Source organism: Doryrhamphus excisus, linkage group LG7, assembly GCF_037039965.1.
Source record: "Doryrhamphus excisus strain RoL-2023G ecotype Guam linkage group LG7, RoL_Dexc_Guam_v1.1, whole genome shotgun sequence".
Classification (NCBI taxonomy): domain Eukaryota; kingdom Metazoa; phylum Chordata; class Actinopteri; order Syngnathiformes; family Syngnathidae; genus Doryrhamphus; species Doryrhamphus excisus.
In genome coordinates, this window is record NC_136363.1 from 13,506,487 (window position 1) to 13,529,810 (window position 23,324).

Genomic DNA, 23,324 nt, shown 5'->3' on the forward strand with positions numbered 1-23,324 from the left:
GGAAAGGATGATTTTGAAGAAATGTTTAATGACTGGTTGGGCCTGGAGCTTGCCGGGCTGTTTCCCCATTTGAAGTGGTTGTTTTCCACCCCCCAAAGACTACAAATGGCCGCATGAACCACCTCTCCATGTAACTCTGCCGGAGAAGTGAATGAATATTTATCATGTTATCGCTCAGAGAGTTGTGTGCGTTTGTGGGCGTCAGTGCGTTGCAGCCAAAAAATGAGAAGAGGCCTAATCGGCATGAGGTCAGCAGGATGGACCGGTCGGCCATATTTCTTTCTTTTAAAGCACGCACACACACGGTCTGACAAATAATGAGAGCGAGAGAGGCCAGCTTTTTACTTTGAAGCACACAAAGAAGCAAACACCCAAACGCCGCGGATGCAAACACACACAGCAATCGCAGCAAAAGCCACCAAGAATAAACATGAAATTTGGAGATGAAAAGTCTTTGTGTGAATGCAAACAAACTTTATTGCAGTGGCTTCTATTTTCTTTTTTTCCTGTTGCGGGTCGACACACAACATGCACTCGTTACATGAAAGGAAAACAAGTCGTGGTCAGCGAAACACTGGCCCCCGGGTGGGGATGCTATCTCAGGAGGATGCGTTTGTGTGCCTCACCTAAAACTAGGCTAGCTGATACCTCGGGGCTCGCACACATACGCACACACTTTCACACAGTTGTGAGGACAAGTTGCTGGTCCGACAGGGCAGAGGCAGAGGCAGAGGTCCCTTATATGATGCTAAATGACTCCAACACGAGTGCTGACTCTGGCGTTGATCGGCACTCGTGCTGTTAATAAAGAGGCTTTGTCTGACAGTCGACCTTTTTAAAGCCCAGCCAATGTTGCCGAGCAAGGCTTCCACTGGCTAGTTTTCATCGAAATATTGTGTCATAGTTCAAAGCCTGACCACATACAGAATCTGACTTCCTGTCCTGCTTTCTGCCTTCTTGGATCATGAAGGTTATGGTCATAAATAGGGCTGTCACATGATTAACATTTGTATTCAAATTAATCACAGCTTTTAAATTAATTCATTCATTCATGATCACAATTTTATGAACAGAAAGATAAATCACAGATTCGCCTGCGGATTCTGTTGCTTAACATTCCCGCTACCTTGCCTCACCATTAGCCGTCTTTTGACCACCCCTGCTACACCACAAACTCACCCAGACTACCATCAGACTACCACAGGGCAGCTGTGGATACAGATATAGATTACCACCACCAGGAGTGAATGAATAATTTGCTTCATTTGGTTACCTTTAAAAGTACAATATTAGTAATATATAGTAATATATTATTATTTGCAGGGTGATATATGATAATGTCTCATTATTTTACAGAACAGTAGCAAAAACAGCAGCTATAGTGGGCTCCATCATCCCTCCATCTACAGCGTCTGTATTGTTATTTCTGCTGCTGTGTTTTCAGTCACAGCCAAGCAAACAAATAGACCTGACCTCCTTTTCTGCCTTTCTTCCTTCTGCGTTCAGTCAGCCTAATAACACGTTTAGAGCGTCCATTAGCTGCTAAACAACATCAACTATGTCAAGGATGACGTGCAGAATTTTACGTGTGAATGAGCCTCTGCGTTCGCGCGCTGCTCGTCATGTCGGCAATCTTGCAATTCAGCCGTCAATGGCTCAATTTTCCTTCCAGATGGTCTTACGAGCCAATAAAGTTAAAGCCGTGTTTACAGTGGCGGAAGAAGAGAGAAGTGGGGGCGCGGTGAGTCAGGCGCTTGCCCATTTTGCATGAACCGCTAAAGTATATGCCGCTCACTGGCTCGCTGGGCCTGCCGTTGCCAACAAAAGATGAATAGAATGAAGCGGAATCTCCACAGTGTGTGTGTGTGTGTAAATAGACGATGTCAGCAGAGTTCATTCACACTCACCCACCCACCGACAACTGGAGTCACACCACCCGCCTTTTGATAACCTCACAACGAGCTAGTTAAGCGGTGTCTTTATTGTGGGATCATGCAGCTCAGCTCCTCAGCTACGTACACGTCTTCATCACTAGTTTCACAAAGTATAAGTCATCGAGGAAGATACTGCATGGCCGTATAGTATAGTATAGTAAAATTCTGCAGTCCGTATAGTTCCACATTTCACCCGTCACCACATTTTCAAGTCTGAACAGGTCCTAATATTGGAAAAATTGGAATTATGGAGTTGTAGGGAAGTAGTGTTGACTGTCTCGTTAACCTCCTTCCTTAGCCGTTTAACAGTCCTCGTCTGTCAGGGCGGTCGTCGGCCATGACAAGTTCATGGTCTGGATAGATCCACATTTGTCCACGATGTCAACTTTCAATCCATGGGAAATGCATCGCACCCCTTGATCTTGGCAGTAGCCGGCCATGAGCATCTGTGGCAGGATCACGTGGTGGCATTGGACCGTGCTTGCTTCACGGACCTCTCCTGGCAAAGGTGACCTCGAAATATCAAATGCGGGCCAACTTGGTGGAACCTTGAAGCTTGGTGGAACCATAGAGGGCTGTTCAATACACCCCGAGAAGGTTCACACCCCAACACGGTCCTTGAATGACGCTCGCCGCAAAGGTGGATATTACCCATTTATCCTGGACTTCTGTCTTGCGCTGAATTCCAGCTCCACTTTTGGTGACCCTCGAGTGACTAATGTCGACTGAGGACGACAACAGCACGACCGTACAGGTGCGGCTCAGTGCTAACGAGCAGCTAACGCCGGTGCCGCATGCCTGACTTTTGCCACCACAGCCCACGGCGCACAGGACGTGACAAAGTACTTCCACTAACTGCCATGCTGCAGCAACGCAACGACACATCATTTTAGTGGCTTTAGCTTTAGCCGCTAACCTGATCCAAGCCGAGCTACATGCAGAAAAAAACACCAAGGGGAGCAAAATGTTACTATTTCTACAAATAACCTTCAATCTACTGTGCGAGGGTGGAAAGGGAAAGAGAAGTGGGGAAAGATGATCACGCCCCGACTAAATTAAAGAGGGGGGGGGGGCAAAAAAAGACAATAAGAATCATGCGGAGACAGAATGGTTCTTATCAGTGAGTTGCAGGAGGCGAAAGATGCAACTGGGGAGTGAGTGACTGTGGGGGAGGGGGTGTTATTGAAGTGACTTTGGTCAAGTTACTGCAGAGTCCAGCCGAGAGACACCGTGAGAGCCCCCATCTCCGCCATCATCATCATCACCCCATCTTCCTGGGTTTCAGGTACATTTACCTTTACGCGGCCCTGCATCAGTCAGTCACGTCTGGCAAGCTAAAAAGCAAAAAAAAATTTGCACCTGTTGCGGTCTGGAGGAGGATCAAAGTCAGGCGCCTCAAACTAGCCAATAACGACGCATGAAAGCCCCCCCATGACTTTATCCAGTCTGCATCATAATTTTATTGATTTATTGTTCACCCAAAGTTTGTCCTGAAATCCTTTCCTGCGAACAGACTAAACCCCAAAGCGGCGCTCAGCCAGGGCGTTTATGAACGTGATCTGCCTCAAAGCTTCCCGTCCATCAAAGGTTGGATATTTAGCCGTGCGCTGAAACCAACCTAAGCTAGTTAAGCTTTTTTAATGAAGTTGTCTTGATTGACAGGCAGCGTCCCCAGGCGCCAACTGAGTACAATGCAAACACGATCAACGCTTCAAGAGGGAGATGAAGGAAATGAGCTGACTCCTAAAAAAAGACGATTCAAGAAAGAGGCCAAAGACCCAACACCAAGGGCCTGCCCACGCGGGACAGTTTCCAGATGAAAGCGCCAACGTATTTTATCCTTTCAACCTTTCATCCTCAAGGCGGTGTCCAGATTGCAATCGGAAAAAGTCGCCTTGTAGTTGTCGTGTGCAGTGGCAGAATTCGACTTTCTAAAACGATGATGTCCCCGAACGCCAACATAATATCTGAATATTCACACTGACTTCGTTTTTTTGTCTTTCAGACCAATCATCAACGTAACGTGAGCGGCGCCTGGTGGTCAGAGTATGGCATAGATGTCCATAACAAGGTGAAGATTATGCTTTGTATTGAGTTGTGGTTTCCTATAGAGCAGCTACACACAATAACCCGCACAGAAAATCCTTCTGGAACGGAATGCGTCCGACTTCCGAGGGTCGGCTGTTTGCCGTCTTTCTTGTGGCCGTCTTGCTAAATGGGCAGGCGACGCTTCATTCAGGGCGACTCGTGTTCAAGCAAGCAAAAACACAGTTGTGCGATTCCGTCTGCGCGGGTGAGCAAGACAGTGCGTCCCTTAGGACAATTTGCATAGATGCTGTCAAGAGCTTTGCAACATCAGCTGTGAGAGTAAACACACTTAGTGGATGTCCTTGGATGCAGACACACAGAGGGCTAGCATGTGTGCTAACAGCAATGTGGTGTTTCATTTAGAAAACATTATTTGTCTCTTAGGCAAATGGCCGCTCCAACATTGTCTTGTTTTGCGTTCTGGGGGCCCACGGTGAGCTTTTAGGGAAAACTATGGAAACTAAACAGGAATAGAATCCCTGCAGAGTCCAAGCGACCGTTCACCTGAAAACAGCTCTGATTTCCTCAACAATTAAAAGAATTAAATCCAGGCTGGCCAGAATTTAACAACAAAGCCCCCCCCCCAGGCCGACCACCACACCGGCTTGTCCCGTTTCCAGGTGAATAAATGTATTTTTGCCAGCTTTGTGGCGCTATGAGTCACAGTGCAGCGGCGGCGCCACAGAAGAGACCGGTTCAAGCGTCATCCTTTCACGGCTCACCAGGCCGAGACGCCAAGGCGCAAATAGACACTAACCGGTTTGACCGCAGCGACCTTGAGCCAAACTCCGACGCATGATGTGCTCCTGATGGACGCCTTTTGGCAACTCCGCCGAGGAGGAATAGCGCTTTATGACGACACTGGAACCAAAAGATGGGTGGGTGTGCCGTACGGTTGACGAGTGCAGGCGGGTTTGTTGTTAGCTAGTAGCAATCCGTGAGGTCCACTTAAGGTAAGCTCATCTTCACACGAAGGGGTGGAGTCTTTCTTCGGGAATAATTCCAAGTTCCATGAGTGGTCTGTATGTTCATCTGGTCACCTCCAGATTGAAAGAGGAGCCCTTCACCTTGCTTCCGGTATCCAGTAAAACAAATCCAAGGTCTTTAGACCGCACGTCACTCATTCCACCTTCTCATGCCCAGGCCACTTCTAAAGCCTTCTTCTCCTCCGGCCGCTACGAGACATTCTGCTAATTACTGCGATAAAGGGCTTAGCCGAGGGATCGCTATATAATAGCACCGCTCCGTGCAAAGATACCCGGCCAGGTGGAGGCGAAGGCTTCCTTGCGGCTGCCATAGTTCCCATTCATCCTTCCCTTGCCTTCAAACTGTAAATCCCCCAAAATGAAACCTGAAATCAAAATCCACAGTCAGGCACAATCTAAGTTAGATCAAGTTGCTAACCTTATGGACTCAAATCTGACATGCAGTCGTCCGTCGCGACATCGCGGTAGGAATAGCAATCCATATGTCACAGTTTTCCAAAAAAACCACCAAGGATGGCCCCTTTCGTGGTTGCCTGTGGCCTATAATTAGTCCAAAAGTATTGAAAGACAACTTGTACGTGGTATTCTGGTCGCCAGGCATCCTCTCATTCCATGTGGAAGTGGTGAGTTTTTGGCTTCTTTGTCCTGCTTCCAGAGGCTAACGAGCTACTTTGCTATGCTAACGATGTCCGTGTCTCAGGTCCCAGCAGTGATGCCATAGCCTGTACAATGTGATGTAAACTAACAGATTTTACACCGGAGTGTAACAGTGACTATAGGGGTATTATTTCTTGTTGACAGGGCTCTAATAATGTTAAAACCAGTATTTAGAAAGTCATGAACAGGTTTTCTATGCTCTATAAAATTGAATTCTACATCGCAAAGCTAATTAACCGCAATAAACGAGAGATTACTGCACTGGTCTTTCCATCAGCACTGCTGTACTCAAGAAGGTGTGTTATTTAGTACCACAGAAAAATACAAGAAACTATTCAAACGGGACGAGGCCGAAAAGAAAAGTTTTCCTGTGAAGACGAGATGAAAGTTTAGAAAAAACCTCATCTTTCACTTTCCCCACATCAAAAATATTAAATAAAAAATTTTGTACGGAAACATTCGTCTAAGACAAGAACATCTGACCTTGATTTGGAATAAAATAAAAATCAAATGACGGTGTCTTTCCATCCATGAAACTCAAGAGTGGACCGAGTTCAAGAATGGTTGTGTTGTAATTTAACAAGCCATCCGACATCGATGACGTGGAAGTATGACCGCCGGGAGAAAGCTTTCAGTCGACGACTCCTGATCTCTCCTCCCACACACGGAAAATCTCGGCTGAATACGAGTTCAGGGTCCGCCCCGCAGTCTGGGGACTGTTGAAAGGCATTCTGTGTTGGCGATCGCTAAGTGGAGTGGGAGTCGACGAGGCCAGTACACAGACACAGTGTCGTAAAAGTAAAAGTACAATATTTGACACCAAAAGAACTTTTGAAAGATGACAATAAAAGGGACCAAAGGAAGTGATGTCACCAATCAGGCCACTCCCACTGGTGCTACACCAAGTGGTTCCTTAAATCAACCATATAATCATTTATCCTTCAACAAAAAGCTTCTAAACGACAAGGAGTTTTTCTCTTTCCGAATGACCTTTCCGAAAACAATGGTATCCATGGAAAGGAATATTCCAATCTCTTGTCTACATGCGCCGCTATAATCCAACTGAATAGTCAATAGGGCATGCCCAGTGAAATGTAAACAACAACATCACGTGATACCGACTTCCCCGAGTTTTTCTTCCACTTGTTGAAATAACTCCGTATTGTCAGTTTTTCCTTTGTCCGGTCTTGAAATTTAGTTTGGATCAAAAACAAACTTTGCTTAGCAGTCCAATGCCGATTGCTGGCCTCCATTTTTAAAAGTGAAGAACATCTGGATCTGCGTGTTACGTCATATCTGAGCATGCTCTGAAAGAACGCACCCGGGATCAATTTAAACAGGAAATGATCAAATTCAATCTTGCTAATATTTGATCATTAAACTCGGGACAAGTTTTATATAGATATATTTTCTTTTTTAATCAAACTGGACTTGTGAATGGCGTATAGAAGGGTTTAGATTCTGTTCCACAGATGGCGCTAATGCACACCAAAGCTGCGTGCCAACCGCCAACAAACAACAGAAGAAGAAAAACACCACGAAGAAGAACTTTCCGTTTGAGCGGGTACAAGATACCTCAATCGGATTGGGGAAAGAAATATTCCACCCCCTTGAATCCAATAATATATTCATTGGGATTGGCACTTTTCTTTGGGAATGAGGTGATACAAAGGTTCCATTCTTTCCGTTTGAGCAAAAAAACGAATGCAATTGGAATATTTGGGTCCATGTATACGTGGCTATTGATTTAGCGATGCTTTCTTATTCGGGCACCCAGCCTTTGGAGGTAGAAAACATTGGTGCCGCAGCTATCATCATTCCGTCCTATGAAGGTTTGTTATACGTCAGCGGTCAGACATTATTTTGAAAATGCTTTATTGCCGTGACTTTTGTTGCTTTATCCTTTTTCATTGAAATGGACCATCTATGAATAAAAACTATTTGATGTTTTCCAGTCATGAAAAAGAGGGGTCGCATATTGAGGGGGTTCATGTGAAAATACTTAAGAGTTGCTCATTGCTGGTGTTTTTATGTGTATCATATACCACATGTGGCTTCACATTATATGCACACAGTCCCATTTTCTACGCCAATGAAGCCTTTCCAGCGGTGGTTTATGCGGCTAATGACTCCGTATTCCTCCACAGTAGTTTTCTTAAGTCTCTCGTGACACCTCTCCGTCTTGAAAAAGGATGCAGAGCTGAGTTTTTTGTGTTATGTTCATTGCCTTGACCTTATTGTTATTGTGAGAAATTGCGTGTTGTCAGGTTGCGGGTAAGGAGCAATTAAACAGCCTTAGAGTGGAAGTAAAAGAAAAGACTTCCCAACAGTTATGGGCCTGAAATCACCAGAGGAAACGGACATAGCGCCGCCATGGAGACATTTACTATTATGACTGGGCATTAGGAGAAAGTGGGAGTTCGATAGTCTGGGAATCGAACCAGCAATCTTCAGATTGTCAAACAGCCACTCACAACCCATGACGCCCACCCCCTCCCGCGGGGCACGGGAAGTAATTGAGTGGAGAAAAGAACGCTGCTGTCTGACATGAAAATCAACGCGGCGTGACCACACCATTATACACACACACACACACACACACACACACACATGTATAAATAGCCAGCTGCTTAGACCACAGTCTGCTCCAGACAAATAAAAAAAAACATACGCATGTCAAGGATGATTATTCTCTTTCAATCATAACAAGCGAGGAACATGGATGCAGCTTAGCGGCTTTATGACTGGATTATTAATATGCAATCTGCCTGACACTCATGAGAGGATACAGTAGCTTCACGCTAGCACAGGTCGCTAAGCGGCAAACTAACACCAGCGTCACCAGACGGCCTGATCACGGACCAAACCAGGCACCAGATGATGGCTGCAACTTGAAAAACATTTCCCGTCTTTGGACCTCAGACACCCTCCACAAACACTCGGCGGTGTGTGCGTGTGCATGTGTGTGTGTGTCCTTGTGTGTGATCATTTCCCCGCTGATTTACGTGACCTTTGAAGGTTGGAGTTTAAGACGCTCTCCGAGGGCAACCAAGGAGAGCAGGCAAGATAAACGTGATGTTACAGGTTTGTCGTATACCGAAAGAGAGAGAGAGAGAGCGAGAGTGAGCGAGCGAGCACACACGTGGCAGCCGTGGCCTTTAGCCTGTGGCGAAACGACAACACTTCCTGGCTTTATTGCCAAATTCTTACTGGCTTCATGTTTTGTTCACACAATCCTGTTGTTGGTGTGTGATGCTGGCGTGTGCGTGTTGAAGACATTTCCAATCATGTACGGGCGCTGAGAAACGGCCACAACAAACTGCAGCAACTAATTGGATTGTCTTTTACGCAAAAACACAGACTCGTCTTAACCGCTTTTAATTACGGTTGTTTTTCGACTCATTTCATCCCTTAACAGTTCCATTCATCTGCTGTGCCGCTGGAAAGTATTGGAAAAAAATGAAAGAAAATACTGCCCAGACCAAGTTTACTTTGTAAGAATAAACAGTATGAAGAATGACTTTGACAACAAAGGCAGAGAAACTCTGTCTGGAGGTCAATTCAAGAAACCCAAAGTCATTCCGTTCCTGCCTCGGAAAGTCAAACGTCTGCATTGAACAACATTCCGTATTTTCCAGACTATAAGTCGCACTTTTTTTCATAGGTTGGCTGTTCCTGCGACTTATACTCCGGAGCGACTTAGAAATGAAAAAAGTGTTTATGTTACATAAACACTGGACACCTTTTCTGTTTCTGTTTATTTTTTGTATAGCTGAATAAGCATTGTGTTAGCATATCTTACACCTATTTAGCCTGTTCTCTATTCTTTTACTGTTAAAACTTGCCTTCCGAGATGACTTAATGTCTGTTTTGATCAAGTAGTTAAAATAAATTACCCGCAAAAAATGTGACTTATACTCCAGTCAGTTTGACTTATGTATGTTTTTTTTCAACCTAATGATGCATTTTTGGCCTTGTGCGACTTATACTCCGGAGCGACTTATAGTCCAGAAAATACGGTATGTCCAATCCTGGAGGGAAGGAGGGAACATTTTCCTTGGTGAAACAAGCCGACGTGGACGCTACGTGGACGCTACGTGGACGCTACATGGACGCTACGTGGATGCCACGTAGACACGTGAAATTAATTCAACAAAGGAAAAGCTACAGGAGTTTGAGGTCTGCCAGACAATATTAGAGATATTGAAGCAGGCCGAAATAATGCAGTGATTTTTTTCAGCTATGGAATGTGATGCCCCTAAACGGACCTCTAGCATACGCTAGTGTCTCTATATCCAGCTATAGCTTCTTTCAGTTCCAAACCCAGTGTTTAAAGAAAAGACCTAGCGTCCCACCTGAGCGTTTCTGTTATTGGGCTTCCTGATTCTTCCTCCCTTCGTTGTCAGCTGGAGTGCACCAGTTAACAGTAATTATGAGCTTTCCAGTTAATTAGCATGGAGCACCCAGCTGTTTCATCCCCAGAGGACAAAGGCCTTGCGGCACACACACACACACACACACACATACCTGGGGGCCACCGGGGTGCTAAAAAAAAGTTAAAGCTTCTCAGTTTGCAATTATAGGAATAAGTCGAAATGAAGTAGTTGACTGAGGTGCACATTTATAACCAATAGCAATTAAACCAATAGCGACTAGCGGTGCCACGAGACAAGGGGCGGGGCGATGCATGAGACTGCCGCTACGAGGAGGAGACTAACATTTTTAAAAATTATATATTGAATATATCGTATTTTCCGGACTATGAGTTGCACTTTTTTTCATAGGTTGGCTGTTCCTGCGACTTATACTCCAGTGCGACTTATGTATGTTTTTTTCTACCTAATGATGCATTTTTGGCCTTGTGCGACTTATACTCCGGAGCAACTTATAGTCCAAAAAATACGGCACGGTGAAAATACATTTATACTGAGTGACATGCTGTGTGTATGCTAGCAGCCCCGCCTCCACCCACCGAGACAAAGACACAGTATGACTGACAATAAAAAAAGGGCTCACTCTGTTCATGGCGTTGTTCTAAGGAACAACACTGATTCATCCATTTATTTATTTATTATCTCTCCAGTTTTGTGGTCAATAACAAATGTTTTATTTTGGAGATGTTGTGAAAGTCCTACCAGTGACTATAAGAAACTCATCAATTGTACTCTTTACACTGTCTCACTCATTTCACAGAAATGACCCCCCCCCCCCCCCCCCCCCCCCGACGATAGCAAGGACCAGCGTGAACAAACGTGAACAATAAAGTGATTTCTTCATTTGGCAGCTCAGTGATGACAGTTTTGGCAACAGTTCGGTCCGTAGTGTGAACCAAATGAATTCCCCGAGTACCAATTAACACATCCTGGCTAAAATATTCAGCATTGCTGCTGACGCATCTTGGAAGAGCAGAGAAACACATGTATATTTCTTTTAACATTACAACTTGCATCTCCGCCTAAATTGAAGTCGCAACGACGGCAATCAGCAGAGGCGCACACAGGAAGCACTTTTCATTCTCCAAAATGCCGGGAAAATTGCCTTCTGCTGAGAGGACGGAGATGAGATCCTGCAGGTAGAGAATGAGGTCCCTTTAAATGGCATTGCTTGTAAGCGAGAGCGCTGTACCACAATGTCAGCAATAAACCAGCGTACAGTAGACAATAACGCCACTCCACTGCTTGGGTTTTACATCCCCAACATGGCCGACTTCCTACGGGGGGGAAACTAGTTTGACATCACTTGTAAAGTAGCAAAGTGAAGGTTAGCGGGATCTGAATAACCTTTGGACTGTCACCAAGTTTACCTTTGATTGACAGGATCCTTTCCTATCAATTGTCTAACTTCGTTTGTACGATTGTTAAAATGTGACTTCAAATGTTGCCTGAGGAGTTAGAAATAAGAGTGGACCTCGCTTTTATGGCGTCCCAAAGTTTTTCTGTTCATACCGCCATAATATATGCAGAAGGAAACAACGACTAGTCACGTGGCGGAGGACAGTGGTCCCTCACTGGTCCATCGCTAATTTGAAAGTATGATTCCCCATTCATGAATGGAACGTATTCATAGTTACAACACAGAAAACCTGCCTATAGAGGACCTTCTAAATGGGGGATTTACATTAATAGAGCCCTGCAGACATGAAATAACACCCCTATAGTCACTTTTATACTTGTGTTATCCAATACAATAGACATCATAGACATTTTAGATGTGATAAAAAAAAATCCTAATTGAAGCACGATATTGCCAGAGAAAGCATATTTGTATTTTCATTGTACCTCAGAAGTTGTACTGCAAGTGATGTGTGACTGTATTATTGTATTGTTGGCTTATTGTCTAGGACGGAGGCTGCTGCATAGGGATGAAGGGACTTGAGTGAAGAAATAACAATATTTGTGCTTGTCAGATGCTTTTGTTTGTTTCAAAAAGTTGAAAAAGGTAATACTTCCAATAGAAGTCCAAAACAGAGCGTCTCCGGCAAAGAAGACAAAAAGGGGATAAAGGAAAGTGTTTTGTGGACACGGAGGGAGATAAAGTGTGCGCGCTAGAAGAAGACGTAACCTTGGTGACACGTGCAGTCCGCTGCACCTCGTGCCTGAATGGATTCTGAGTCCGACTCAAATCCTTTTATCTGCCGGCCGCTTTTATCGCTCGCCGTCTTTTGATCCCGCAAACTCATTTCAGCTGAGCCGCTACCAGGCTGTGTTTTTTATTTTGGGGGGGTGAGGGAATTGTGACGAGTAGACTGAGCAGCCTTTTATTTCCTTTGTGTTTGCCGGAGAATATACCGTAAATTACCTCCACTAGAAAGTGGCTTTGACTCTCTAAGTATTTCATGAATCATCCAGGGTATATTTGCTGTCTGATACACAAGCTTAATCACGTACTTTCTGCACTGAACATTACCGGTTTTACCCTGATAAAACAGAAATAGAAATGCGTATTACACCGACAGAAGGCACAGGTGAGAAAACTGACAAATGAGCTTGCTTATCGAGCATACGTGTACTATATTTCCCTGTGAAGTATTTAAGCAGGCGTGTGGGGCCAGCACGGACCAAAGCACTGGTCCCCACGCCCAACCAATAAGACTGGACCGCCACTAACACATTTGGCCCTCCCTCATAAACAGAAGAAGGGGACCTGGAATTTTTTGCCTTAATGGAATCGTGGATGGAATCACGGAATTGGCCAAAAACACAGACACAAAACACAAAAACATCTCGTTCACGTTGCCATATTGAGAATGGAATGAACGTTTGCGTGGGGTAATATTTCCCCAGCCGGCCGCTCATTCATAGTGGCATGTCCTCAAATAGTAGCCCCCGCCGAAGCTGGCTGGGTTAGCTTAGTTTAGCAGAGCATGCTGGTGTGGACAAGTGTTTTGAGGTCACATAGTCCAGCATTTTAGGGATGCCCATGCCCGCAGACTTTGTGCGTGAAATCAAGACGACAGCCACCGAGCCAGCTAGCTAACTTAGCGAGTGTCAAAATACATCAAAACACACCATACTTCCTGCCTTCAAAGTAAGAGCCCCGCATCTTGTGGTTATAAAATAAGTGTGTTTTAAGATAAAACCATTGCATCTACTTTAACCACAAGCTCGGGGGTGGCCACTTGTTGAGGATTCCGCAGCAATGAAGACAAAGATGGTTTATGGCTGCTCAACGTAAGGTTTTTGTGACATAACCTTGAAAAGCATCCTCATCAGCAGTGTCGTGAATGGCAGAGTTCTAGTTTGACCTCTCAAAACACCGTGTACTCAAAAGAGTCCCACATTTGCATCACAAAACCATTTTCCACCAAAATGCCAGACCTCACAATCGCTCTGCATTATTTTCTATCGTTTATTATTATTATTTTTTATTGTGACTGGAAGCACACTCATTGAAACCTACACCAATACCAGTCATCATATTATTTATGTGATGTACTGATAATACGACATATGGCGAAGGGGCCAATAGGCACAATCTAATTAGCTAGTAGAGCTAGTTCTTACCTGGGGTGCTGGAACAGCAGTCTTGCAGTCATGTCAATTCTAGTCGGCTCTTCCAGCTCCCCATTGGCTCCCTCATGACCAAATTATGTGTATTGGGTCAAATTAGTCAGTCAAATGTATCATGTCTGCTTTGCCTTGCAGTGCACTACCGGTCCTGCAGGGCGGAGCCACCTGCACGCACCTGAGAGCAATCTCAACCATGCTTTCTTAAGCATTAAGCATTAACCATACTAACTACTACATACTTCCATGCCCATACTATCCACACTCCATGCTGCATACCCAATCCATCAGACAGTATGCAAAGCGCTTACACTACAGCATACTACATGACAACCCACAATGCATTGCGCTCCTACCCGAGCCGAAATGGACAGGCTGAAGCTGATTTCACTTTAGCTCTAAACTCTTTAAATACACCACTTAGATATTTTTTTTAAATCAGGCGAGAAAGTGGCCGTTTAGATCCCGAACAATTTCGTTCGGACCAATTCAGCCAAATTTTTTTCGTCCGTTTGGTCCATCCTGCTGCTCAGTGTTCAGCCAACGTTTTTTTTTTTTTTTCGAGGTGACGTCACGTTGCGTTGCATCCTGGGTAATTTGGGTATGAGTAGTCAGCTGACGATACATACTCAACATTTCTGGCGAATACGGTATGCATCCGGGAACTTCTGGCATACTCCAAAATGGCATACTGCCCGTGTAGACACACTGCATACTCAGTTAGTATGAGTGGGAGGTAAGTATGCGGTTTCCAACACAGCCTCGGTCTATACCAGACCTTTTCCCTCGCCCAACCAAGACCTCTAGACGTGACATGACACCCCATCGCCACCAGTATAGAAATCATAACAACACTAACGAAGACAAATAGGAATCACACGTGTATTCGACAACGAGGTCCAGGTGTGTTGACAGAAGTTAGCATCCTGTACTTTTACACGACTACAATACATTAAAACTCGGAAAAGACATTTCAGGAAACTGCGGAGAGATTTACACTTCCTATGAAAAACAGACGGAATATTTTCAATCACTTTGCCCAAAGAGACGTCTTTTTTCTTATTTCCTTGCACATTCCCATCAGACCAAAGCGCAACATTGGCAGGCAACGGAACCCTGAAAGAAAGTGCATCTCAGGAAGCTCGCCAACCATGACGACATCACACCATTCCGATGGCTCCGATTATTGGTGCGCCAGGAAACAACAAACCCAGAGGCAAATAGTAGCCTCAACAATAGCCTAAACGATTAGCTTTGTACAAGCGGTGACACACACGGCAGAGTGTGCACGTGAGTGGACTGTGGGGATCGGGTCGGGGGCATGCGGTGAAGCAGCTGCTCCCCGTCTGAGCGGCTCACCTGGGAGCAGACAGGTGAGGGAAGTTCAACGTATTTATCGTCCGCCACAGAAAAAGGCCTGTTCCCACAAACAAAACATACTAGCACTTTTGTCTTTATGAAGCAGCTGTTCCGTTCATGTTTGAGCATCCAAAAGGACAAAGTAGGTTTATTTGTCTTACTGCAGTCAAGACGTGGACTAAAAAAGGCAGATTTATTCCACGGGTAAAGCTGCACAAGAGTTGATGTACTTCATGCATTGGATATCATGAGATGGTGCAAATGGTTGAAAGGAGGAAGTTAGTAAATTGTTCTATATTGACATAAAAAGTTATGGTAAAATCTTGGTCTCACGTTTGGTCCCGTCCCTTGAACGCAGCGTCTTGTGACAGCCCTCGTCAGCAACAGCAGGTCGAGAAAACATCACGCTTTGACTTCATGGCTCACGCTCTGCGGATGTTTCGCAAGGTATTGGTTGGTGCGGGGGGCGGGGGGTGTTACCCTTATCTTTACTGAAGTATGAAGATGTCATTCTGCTTTCCCAGTTATAGTAATGCCCGCTTACGATAAGTATTCATTGGGCAAAAGTACCTCGTAAAGCTTAATGATATCCAAAGTATCAGCAGCCTCTTTCAGCCTCATACAGCGTGTTCATTGAACGCAACCACACAAGCAAATCAAATGTGCAGGTGTACCTAATGCTACGGCCTATACTATCTCCAACAAGCTTCCTCAACTCCTGCCAAGCACTGCGACGAGCGGAGGGGGGGTTAAGTCAGGAAAGGGTCCCGTCATAGGAGGACAGGAGAGATGTTAGGTAAGCAGGTGACAGCAGCAGCCCCAAGCTGTGAGCCGAGTGCACCTAGAAACAGCCTGACAGGGCCTGCCGGGGAAAGCGGTGTGCTCTGGAAATGAGGCACACACCAACACACGGAATAAAAGCACAAAATGTTTCCAAAGGCAGGAAATACATCATCACCGAGAAGGAAGCAGTGTGAGATCACAACCAAGAAGACGCCAGCAGTAAGTATTCTTCATTCCTTATGATGGTTTCAACTACTTCTACTGCTTCTTTCTTGCAACTACACAAGGTGCTCCTAGAACTCACGGGAAGAAATGGCGCTGACCACCATCTTCATGTCCGACCAGTGCCAGTAGAGTAGAATACACGACCGACACGTGTCGCAATTAGGAAGTATTCTTTGTAGAATGGGAAAGATAACTCCATAAGGCTGTGGTGTTTGTTATTGAGCTACTTTGTTAGCTCGTTAGTACTAACGAGCTAACAAAGAACCAATGGCCTCCTTTTTGTGACTTGTATTAGTCACTATAGTAGACATAAAGACGAGAATAAAGTCAAATAAAATCAAATAAAAGTTGTTTTTGTGCTGATATGATGTCTTGTGGTGTTCGGGGACAGGAAGTGACGTTTACTGACACCTTGTGACCAGCGTAGAATAATACATAGCTTCACCACAATGTTTTTGAATGCGTCTTATGAATGCCTTATATTTGAACTGGACTTCCATTTTTATGTTCATGTTTGAAAAGGCTTCATTTCCACATAAAAATGTCAAATTTGCCTAAAAATGAATAGTTTGTGGTTGACTTCGGCCTGTCAGTCAAACAGCAAAGTGGCCTAGGATTATTTTATTAGCATGATATAAAAATGATGGTTAGCGTAATTAGTGGGGCAGTGACCCACCATTTCCAGAAGGTGGCGCTGTGTCTGGCAGCGGCCACCATTGTCGCCCTGCACTTCATTTTCAGTCCAAGGAGTGGTCACCGTGTTCCTCTCACTTGAGCTCCACTTTCAGTCTGGACTTGGTCTCCTACAAATTCCCGTCATGTCTTTTCCCAAGTGGGACGGAGTGGCGGGAGGAGGGGTTGGAGCGCACCATCATTAAGGGCGTGAGTATCTTCCTCAAGGACACTCTGACAGCGTCACACTCTCCCGACTGTCAGCGGGGATCCAACCTTTGACCCACTCTGGCCTCCATGCATCCATCCCATCCATCTCTCCTCCTTTCTTCACGCTTCCAGCCGATGGAGCTGAAGCCGTGTTTCTACTCACCCGGGAAGCAAAAATACCTCCACCACAAGCAGAGGAGGAGGAGGAGGAGGAGGAGGAGGAGGCACCAGCTGGATATGAAACTGTCTGTCTATGTTAATTTCTCATCACAGTCTGTTTGTCTCCTGTCCCCCATGCATGTGCGTGTGTTCGTGGTCACGCCCTCGGGGATGTGCTATCTTGACGTGCCCTGAATATTTTGGTATATTTATTTGTGTGTGTGTGTGCAGGAACAACATGTTCGTGTCATGTCTACCTCCAATCATCTTTCAAATAATGACAAGGCAAGAGAAGACTGACAGATAGGGTGTGTGTGTGCGTGTGTGTGTGCGTGTGTGTGTGTGTGAGAGAGAGAGAGGTGAAGAAAGGCAAAAAGAACTAAAGTCACCCGATGAAAGAGTGTAGAATAGTTGCTGTTAATGTCCATTACAGAAAAGTCTCCTGGCGCTAAAAGGAAGGCAGCATAAATACGGAGGTGGCTGAGGCTGCAATTCACCTCAAGGCCGTAAGTTGTGGAAAAGTCCTTTGGTAAGTGATATCAGCGATTCAGGCAGTGGCCGGTGCAAGCAGTTAACAACCGTTTTATGAATTGTGTGACATTTCCACAAATCCTGCTAAAGCCCCGAAACAGAAAATGCAAGGTGAGGCTTATTGGTTACTTAATTATGATTGATTGTTGTATTGCATAAGAATTACCATACAACCTTGTAGAGTAGCGGTGTTAGCTGTAGCTCACTCAAAAAATATTTGGTGAATACCAATGTTTATCCTACAAATGACCCGAAAAATGTTTCATAACAGTTGTATTAATGAGCTATGATGTAAGATAGTATGTTGTAGAATAGTTGAATTAGTCATAACAGTCATTTAGTCAGAGCATTAAAAACCCGTTTACAACCTTCTAAAGACATTTCAACATTATTAGAGCCCTACAGGCATGAAATAACACCCCTACAGTCACCTTTACACTCCTATTACCCGATATAGTAGACACAATAAATGGACAATGGATGGATTAGACTCACGCTTGTGTGTGTGGAAATAAACATCTTCAGGACGCGTGGACAGAAAGTGACATTGGTGGGTTAGGAGTTGATTAATACCGTGCCTGCTGTGGTGTCATTCAAACCTGCAATAAAAGCCGGGTTGCGGTAGTTTTACGGTATTTTTATTCTCCATTTTGCCATTCAGACCCAAATCATCACAGCATGGTTGGTTGAGTTCCACCAAAGCGTTGTAGAATAGCGCTGCGTGTTAGGCTATTTTTTCTATAATTTAGTGTAGCCCTCGCAGGACTTAACTAAAAGGGTGATTTGAAAGAGTATCCAGGACAAGAGCTTTGGAGCATGTGTTAATATCATGCTGCTGCCACATTCATACGATATTACGCAGCCATCCTCAGGCACGCTGCCTCACTCGCTCCCAAATTCCCCTCTCTGCTCCATCCCGGCACAGCGTCAGTATTTACAGTATATGATCTCCCTCTCTGAGAAATCAGCCATAAGCCGCAGGATTAAGTGTGTTGCAACGGCGCTCATGCTAACTGTGCGCACACCAAAAGTATGGCGGTGTTTCGCCGACTCCTCGCAGGCTAATAAGCCGTCGAATATCAATCCATTGCTGACCTAAGTTATTACCCGGACGCTAAACTCCAAACATTAAAAAGGTAAATGATTAGCAGCGGCATGCTAATGGCCGACATCAATCAATTGACGTATAATCAGCATCGCAACAGCAACGCGTGGCGCCAATCAATCTCTGATTTCCGCCAGTGGGTTATAAAAGGCGGCGTGGAGGAGCGCTTCACTACGCCCGACAGCCCGTCCAATTTAACACCGACGACCCGCGTTCAATTACTACCCAGGAATGACGGATACATTTCAATGGGGCCACGTGGCGAAGGAACAAAGCACTGCCTTTCCACGCCTCATCAATACGATTGGAATGACTTCTTTTCAGCTCCCGGGTTAATTGCCGGTCACGTGGTGGAGACCAGTCCGTGGGTAGGTCGGCTCACCGAACATCACTAAGAACGCGGCCATGTGTTCGGCTGCGGTGAATACATTCAGGGCTTGGAGACGGTGAAAATGCGTGTGGCTCGTCTTCCTGTGAGATGTGGCGGCGTGTGAATGAAGTCCCTGGAGTCACAGGGCAAACCGGACATGGAGAAGAGAAGGCGGCCCAAAAGGACAGGAAAGGAAATGGAGCTGAGAGGTGACACTAATATGTTGTGCACAAGGGGTAGCTTTGGAATTCATTCCCTTCATTTCATGTTCGTACAATCAAGCAAAACTTACAGCTTGGAGACATGAAAATGACCTATGACTTCATCCATAACATTGCCAATAAAATGCTTTGCTGCAGCTCGTTTGTTGGTCAGGAAGATTCCACATGAAGGAAAAGCCAAGAAGAAGCCTTTAGGTGATGTTGGCGGTAGGAAGGAACCACTTTGCTAGGATTCTGTTTAGCATAATTGGCTACCATTGACTGCATGTGTCCCATGAAGCTCCACCACTAGAGTTTTGAGCAAAAGTGAAACTCCTCGTCATTTGCCATCCAACTTTTTCCACTTGTAAGCCTCAGTCGCCAAAATGTCAGCCAAATGTCATCAGGTATCAAAAGCTTTTCATGATTTACCTTTTCTTTCTTGGTGGTTTTAATGGCTTTTGTTTGCTTGGCTGCTTCAGCCCAAATTCTCCATTTACCTTTGACATTTGTATTCATCAATTTTAATGTGCCCTAAGCTTTTTTCCTTTTCTTTAGAAGGCTTTGACTGAAACACGTGAGACCACGGTCGCACGACCCGGAAGGTGAAATCAAAGAAAACCTTTCCTTGGAAGTGTGCTCTTTCCCAGAGGTAGCGTAGAGTCTAGACTGTCCTGGCTTGATACGGGTTGTTTCTTCAAGGTCAGATTTAAGCGCTTTCCAAGCACCTTGAAGATTGAATTTCACATCAAGGGATGGGCGGCTGCTACAGATGGCAACTGCACAAATGGACGCCCATGCAAACGACACAAGCCTGAAGATTAAAAGTGTGGCTTTTCCCAGACTTTCCAAGCAGCTTTGCCCCCAATCATTTGGGGGTTTTGGCCCCGTCAGCCTCCGCAGCATCGTCCTATACACCGGGCCAAGACGGTGACAAATGCTGCTCAAAGGGCTCACGGCTTTCGCTACCACTTCCTGTACAAGCTCCTCCTCCTCTCTTTCGCCTGCGATTGGCAGAGTTGGCAAAGTCCGGACGAGGTGCCAGTCCCGTCCTAGCTTGAGGGGGGGGGGGGGGGGGGGGGGGCAGAAAAAAGGGGACTGGGGGCACCTCCATCATTATATAACAAATTTAGGCTTCATCTTGAGGAAAAATGCTGCATAAAAAGGACGGGAGATGATTGCCACAAACACGTTCTCTCTCTCTCTCTCTCTCCTAGGATAAGCAGCTCACGTTCACGCCGCCACAGCTTGGGAGATACCGCAAGAATATTTATTGGCTACCGGCTCAATGGCTGTATTGAGGAGGATAGGGATGGAGAAGAGGAGGAGGAGGAGGAGGAGGAGGAAGAAGCTGGTTCAATCCCTCACCCTCCCAATCCCCATTTAGCCCTGCAACACTCCATGCATACTGCGATACACGCGAGCGCGCGCTCACACACACGCACACGCACACACACACACACACACACACACACAAGCTGCAACCAGTGCCGTGACCCTCGCTCTGTCCCCGCATGCATGCATCCAATCTCCCATACCTTGCGCTTGCGTGCAGATGGAGCCCAGGACGACACTCCACAGGAGACAGCGTGCGGCCGCCGTCATCCCGCCGTCCCTCATGCTCGCGTGCAGCCTCCTCTGTCTTCCTCCGCCTCCTCCTTGCGCTAGACGGCGTTCCGTGCCGCGTCGTGCCAGGCTACTGCGGGGGCATCCTCCGCGGTGAGGCGAGCGCGAGCCCTCTGAGCTCTCCCGCATGCTGCTTCACATCCAGAACACGGGGAAGGGAGGACGGGAGGAAGGGAGGAAGGGAGGAGGGGTGGGGAAAGGGAAGGAAGGGAGGGATGGATGGATGGATGGAGAGAGATAGGAAAGGAGAGAGGATGGGGGAACGCGTGACTTTTCTCCTTCCTCCTCCTCCTTCGTCTACCATAGACTGAATAAATCCATCATGTGGCGCTCCGGCGTGAGAAGAGAAGTGACTTTTAAATGGGCCATCAGTGTCGATGTGCAAATGTGCAAAGGAGTTGGCGTGTCAAATCCTCATCTCCTCCTCCGTGATGCATCCGGGCTCCCTTGATGGAATTTCCACAAAAATCAAATCAAAAAGATATCCTTTCTCTCTGTATTTTAACCCCCTCCTCAAAGCTTCTTCTACTCCTGTCCCCGTCTCAAGTGCAGATGCGGGAATTGTTGCATCCCGATCCCGCTCTGCCTCTCCTCACTCTTGTTTGCTGCATATCAAGAAATCAGGACTCACATCATCGTGGATTCAAAGAAATAAAAGCCGCTAGTTGGAAAGCAGAGGAGATGTAAACACCTCCATTCCTCTCTGCCTCTTCCTGCAAGTGAGGCTGAATGCCTGGCTGGCGGACTGACTGACTGGTGCGAGATGATGCCTTCAAGTGCTCCTCGGAAGCCCCCGCGTTATAAGTCACGCGCGTCGATTCCGCGCGAGTCACTGCCCCGATGGCTCTGTGATTAAAAAGAAACACTCCGGTGCAAAATAGAAAAACAGTCGTGTGCTGAGCTCCCCCAGCAGTGAGCTTGGGTGGGTGGCACCTGCTGGTCGGGGGATTGGTCGTGGACCCGATGCTGTGATGCATGAACGGTCCACAGATTCAACAATACAGTACTTTACCACATTTGGATTTAATAGCCGATGCAACACTTGGCTATGCATTTCTCATTGTTATTAAAGAACCAATTCGGAACAGACGACAAGCCTTGGCTTATGCCGGACCGCATCACGGACCAGCCCCAAAAATCAATAGGGTCATATCCTAACCCTCCGTAAAGTTCGGAATAAGCCTGGAAGCAGTTTGTGCACCATCCTGCCAACAAGCAGCGATGAAGACAAACATCCTGGCCATTGGTTATGGAAAAACTGCCCAAAAATGATCCGTACGTTTCAAAAAAGCCCGATGGGGAACAACGTTTGATCACTTTGTTCTTCAATGCTGCCCCGCAATTCCTTTTTCCAGAAATCGCTCAATCGCACCAATGGTTGAAAGTAATGCATTGAAATCATTGCGTTGCATTCTGTATGAAAGTGACGGAAACAAAATGGTGACAAATTCGGGTAAAATGATATTTGTCGTGCGCAGGCCTCACAGCTAAGAGACCCGAGTTCAATCCCACCCTCAGCCATCTCTGTGTTCTCCCCGTGCATGCGTGGGTTTTTTTCCAGGTACTCCGGTCCCCTCCCTCATCCAAAAACATGCTAGGTTAATTGGCCACTCCAAATTGTCCATAGGTATGAATGTGAGTGTGAATGGTTGTTTGTCTATATGTGCCCTGTGATTGGCTGGCGACCAGTCCAGGGTGGACCCCGCCTCTCGGCCGAAGACTTCCAAGAAGGCTAACCCAAGCACGCCTTTACGGGACGCAGAACTTCCATCGAATTGTTCCCACCAAGTTGTTGGAGCTGCTTGCGGTTTGACTCGTACTGACCCTTTGGACGATTTGTAACAACCCAGCGTTTTGTTTTGCCATGTCTCTCTTTCACATACATCAATTTTGTATTTCGCCCAGTAAGAGGAGGAGGAGAAGGAGGAGGAGGAGGATGGCATCAGAATCCATCTCCAACCATCCGTTATGGCTGCACGGCGTGTGGTTTGCTCCTCCAAGGTTAGCGTGTACAGACCGATGACGATGATGATGATGATGATGATGATGATGATGATGATGATGCCTTTTTCCATCATGAGGCCAAACAGTTGAGGTCGACACAGCTGTTTTTTTCCTTTGATATACCCACCATTTTGTATAGACAGACGGAATGACAAAAAGGAAATGTGCAGGCTTCATTGCTTAAACCAATCAAGTTAACCGCCGATTCCGCTCCCTCGTGTAATAATCTTGGGAGATAAATTATTGATGGCGCTTTTGATTCATTCATGTATTCAGCAATGCATGCATCCTTCGTATAATCGGTGCATGCCTGCTGCACCCTGGCTTGAAACCGATGAGGATCTCATCAAGGTGCCAACACATCCAGGCAGGTGTAGCGGCTCCACAAATGAACGTGTGAGGGCTAATG

At 46.0% G+C, this 23,324-nt stretch overlaps 1 protein-coding gene across 7 annotated transcripts in view; it reads right to left on the reverse strand.

Annotated features, from left to right (window-relative positions):
- Positions 1-21,722, reverse strand: part of LOC131101748 (CUB and sushi domain-containing protein 3) — a 234,036-nt gene extending 212,314 nt beyond the window's left edge. For 6 of the 7 annotated variants that reach the window (XM_078792151.1, XM_078792149.1, XM_078792153.1 and 3 more), the window contains exon 1: positions 20,824-21,721. In XM_078792151.1, coding sequence (XP_078648277.1) covers positions 20,824-21,040 — 217 coding nt within the window. In that variant the 5' untranslated portion in view covers positions 21,041-21,721. Of the gene's footprint in view, positions 1-20,823 lie in introns of all 7 variants that reach the window. The other variant, XR_013627730.1, reaches the window with a different exon arrangement.
- Between the last annotated feature and the right edge of the window lie 1,602 nt (positions 21,723-23,324).